Source organism: Branchiostoma floridae, unplaced genomic scaffold (genome assembly GCF_000003815.2).
Source record: "Branchiostoma floridae strain S238N-H82 unplaced genomic scaffold, Bfl_VNyyK Sc7u5tJ_1421, whole genome shotgun sequence".
Classification (NCBI taxonomy): Eukaryota; Metazoa; Chordata; class Leptocardii; order Amphioxiformes; family Branchiostomatidae; genus Branchiostoma; species Branchiostoma floridae.
In genome coordinates this window covers 16026-19373 of record NW_023365714.1, presented here as the reverse complement: position 1 = coordinate 19373, position 3348 = coordinate 16026, and the positions used below count along the sequence as shown (strand labels likewise).

The 3348-nt window shown below is 44.4% G+C and overlaps 1 protein-coding gene across 1 annotated transcript in view; it reads right to left on the bottom strand.

The window, feature by feature from the left end:
- Nucleotides 1-510, bottom strand: part of LOC118407586 (calmodulin-like) — a 2812-nt gene extending 2302 nt beyond the window's left edge. The window contains exon 1 of the mRNA XM_035808083.1: nucleotides 362-510. Within this exon, the coding sequence (XP_035663976.1) occupies nucleotides 362-490 (129 nt within the window). The 5' untranslated portion in view covers nucleotides 491-510. The remainder of the gene's footprint in view (nucleotides 1-361) is intronic.
- Nucleotides 511-3348: the final 2838 nt, after the last annotated feature.

Sequence of the window (3348 nt, the reverse complement as noted above, 5' to 3'; positions counted from 1 at the left end):
TAGTAGTGTGCTCCCCGGTAGCGAAACATACTCCTAGGCCGGCTCCACTCCTCTACCAGCTTTTGATACTACATAATGTGTATATATGCTATCTTATGCTATCATAGGATCTGCTTGGAGATTAGTAAATATACCCCAAATTTAAGTTCTCAATTGTTTTACACAAATCTGCCATAGTTTAGAGCTGTCTCATTGTTTGAAACTCGAGTCGTGATGACGGCTACTCACCACTTGTGCCATAATATTAATAAAGGCAACTATTTTGTTATTTTTCTTTGCCAAAGCTTTTTTGTTCGCACGCTCGCATCAGTTTTGGGGTTCCCAGAAGATGTCATCCATATAATCATGATAATATCCTTACCTCGACAAACCGCTGCGACGGGTTCAGGTCCAGTGATTTTAGGGCTGCCTGGATCTCGCGAGCGTCGATGGTGCCGTCTCCGTTCCTGTCGTACTCGGCAAAGACTTTGGAAACCTTGGAGGATGCCATGGTGCGCTGGGAATAAGGAGTAACGGGCAGTGAATGGCTGTTCCTTTGAATGGTGTACGTAAGTGCAAGTTGTGTTTGATTGGGTCAAGCTGTAACCACGGGTCCAGCGTTTGTTTGTTTGTTTGTTTATTTTTCATTGACTCCGTGGTTCTCTCGTGGAAACGTTCGTTTTATTTATTCATGTTTATTTCATTTATTTATGACTCTTCGGGGTGATTGCTGTCAGATACGTTGAAGTTCGCCTAACGTCGACGTATTAAATGCGAAAACACGGTCTTGTTGTATTCGTTTCGTTACATGGTAACTTGACGTGCGGTCTTTTGAAAGACACTATGAGTGCTCTTTTTAAAAGGTGTGTCAGGAGCAGGTACGCTTATATCGTTCAGCACTGGCTTTCTAGTAATTTTAAAAAAATTAGATGTAGCGCTCGTTCACATCTATCAGAGGGATAACCTATATCCATTGTTTTCAAAAACTGTATTCTGGGATATCAAGTCACCGTACAGGGATTTCAGTATTTTCTACTTCTGTACGAAATGACGTCTAACCTGTCTGTTGAGCTCTATGCGCATCCGTTCTGCGCAGCCTTTAGATAGGTCGTGCACCTGATCAAGGCTTGTCCTTGTTTGACCCCTCTACATGGGGTATACACAACTACCTGTCGTGCAGGAAAATACCTCAGATCTGCATAATGTTTATACTTTTTACATCTACAGGCTTTGCTTTTGCTGCACAGTGACAGGCAGTTGTTTACACCAATATAACGGGGTCAAATTGGTTAGCGACAAAAGCCGTATCTACGTGAATAACGCGTTCTAGGGTGACCTGCGGTTCGACTGTAATCCTGTTGTGAGCTGAACAATTGCCATGTCAAAGTTTAACCTCTAATTATATGGGTGTGGCGATAGATACGCATCACAGCTTTTGTATGAGTCACAGTTTAACATGATGATGCAAATTTTCATCCTTTTTTTCAATCTAGCTAAATAACTATTATAGAAGGACCGAAGGTCATCAGATGTAGTTCTTACTAAGGTTTTACCCTCTTTAACGTAAAAAGGGAGATGAAGGAAGTCACGATATAACGTTAGGTATTTGTGACCACAATTAAGTAACCTCTCCTTGGCGCCATTGAGCATTATACTCCGTTGCAGTCTTCGAACAGGGCTGTTTTTTATTGGGGGGGGGGTCGTTGGTTCGCGATTTTCACCGTTGGCTAGGTTCTCTTGTGCCGGGAAAAGGAGTTTGCCGAGGAAGGGAGGTTTGCCTTTCACGGCAAACTCCCTTTCACGGTTTGTACCGAAGAAGGTTATGTTCATCTAATTTTTCGACCTGATGAAACTATGTAGCACTGCGTTAATCACGCTTCTATACAGCTACAACACTGCTGGCCTCTCGGACCGGAGAGTTTGTGTTCTAACGTTACAGACTAGAAACTCAGATCTGATTGGCAAACAACCTTAACAGCAAAATTCCTGGTGACGAACTAATCCGTCCATGGAAGGGTCAGCTTTTGGGCATTAATAACCATGGTATTATATGAGCGCTAAGCTTTATATTTCTCTATTGACTTACCAAGTTTCATGCCAATCCATCCACAGCTTTTTTAGTTTATCATGATACAATCTACAGTCAAAGATAAAATGTCGTTCATCTTCTACTTGATGAAGTTACATAGAACAGGCTACTCTAGCCTCTAATCGTGTGGATAGAACTGTGAACAATTTACGACTCGCCGCCCCTCATAATCTCCAAGCAGCTCCTACAATGGCATAAAATAGTACCTAACTGGCCAAGGAGTGTAGTCAGCCAAGAGGTGTCTATTTGCCATGTAGCGAAACACACTCCTAGGCCGGCTTCACTCTTCTGCCAGCTTTTGATGCTATCTTATGCTACCGTAGGATCTGCTTGGAGATTAGCCCTTCACAAAACCCTCCCGTGTGTCGTGCGGGCCAGTCTCCCGGGAAACGGCCGTGAGAAGTTCAATAATGCATAAGCTTTGTAGAAATTTATTGCACCATAATTGCACATGTTTGTATGGCAACAACACAATGAGGCTATAGAATAAAGCTTGACATCCTATTTAACACAACAATAAAGACTGACATAATCGCGTCCCCGGGGGATGGATCAATGGCGTTAACTTAAGCCAAGGAGGTTAAAAAACACCTCCTTGCTTAAGCTAAGGGCACAACCCGCCGTACTTGCAACTGCGTGCTGTCTGCGTGCCAAAACGTGGGCACTCTTTTGGGATTCGTAAGTGGTCAGTACCGCCTCCGTACGAACTCGTAGGAAATCCGACGGATTTTGGAGCACGCAGACACGCCGTAGAACTTTACGTGCAGGCAAAACTTTGAGTGCCATCGGGCTGCGGATTCGCCCCCCGTACGTGCCAGTACGGGCGACGCGCCTGCCCTGTACAGCCTGAACGTTTACAGAAATACGAGGCGGACGTGCCCCCCCCAAAAAATGTACGGACAAATTGAACGTACGGAGGGTTGTGTCCTTAGCTTTAGAGTCCAACGTCGCGAGGTAACGTTCGACCAAAACATACGTCATATTACCCCTGTCACATTATTATCCACGATCTTCGGGCGTATAGCAGGAAAGTCAGCCAAGATCGACAGAGGGTTGCGCGTATTTTTCTCCTAAACCGTCCGTGTCACATATAAGCCATACTTTTTACCTTGTATAATTGTTGTGCAATAAAGTTATTACTATAAGCGAGGCTCGGGCGATTGCCGCAGACTCGTCGCCCGATCGATTTTCGCGAAATGTGACAGGGGTATAATGGCACCTTCAACTTAGTCTCCAAGCAGACCCTACGGTGCCTTAGAAATAGTATCAAAGCTGGCCAG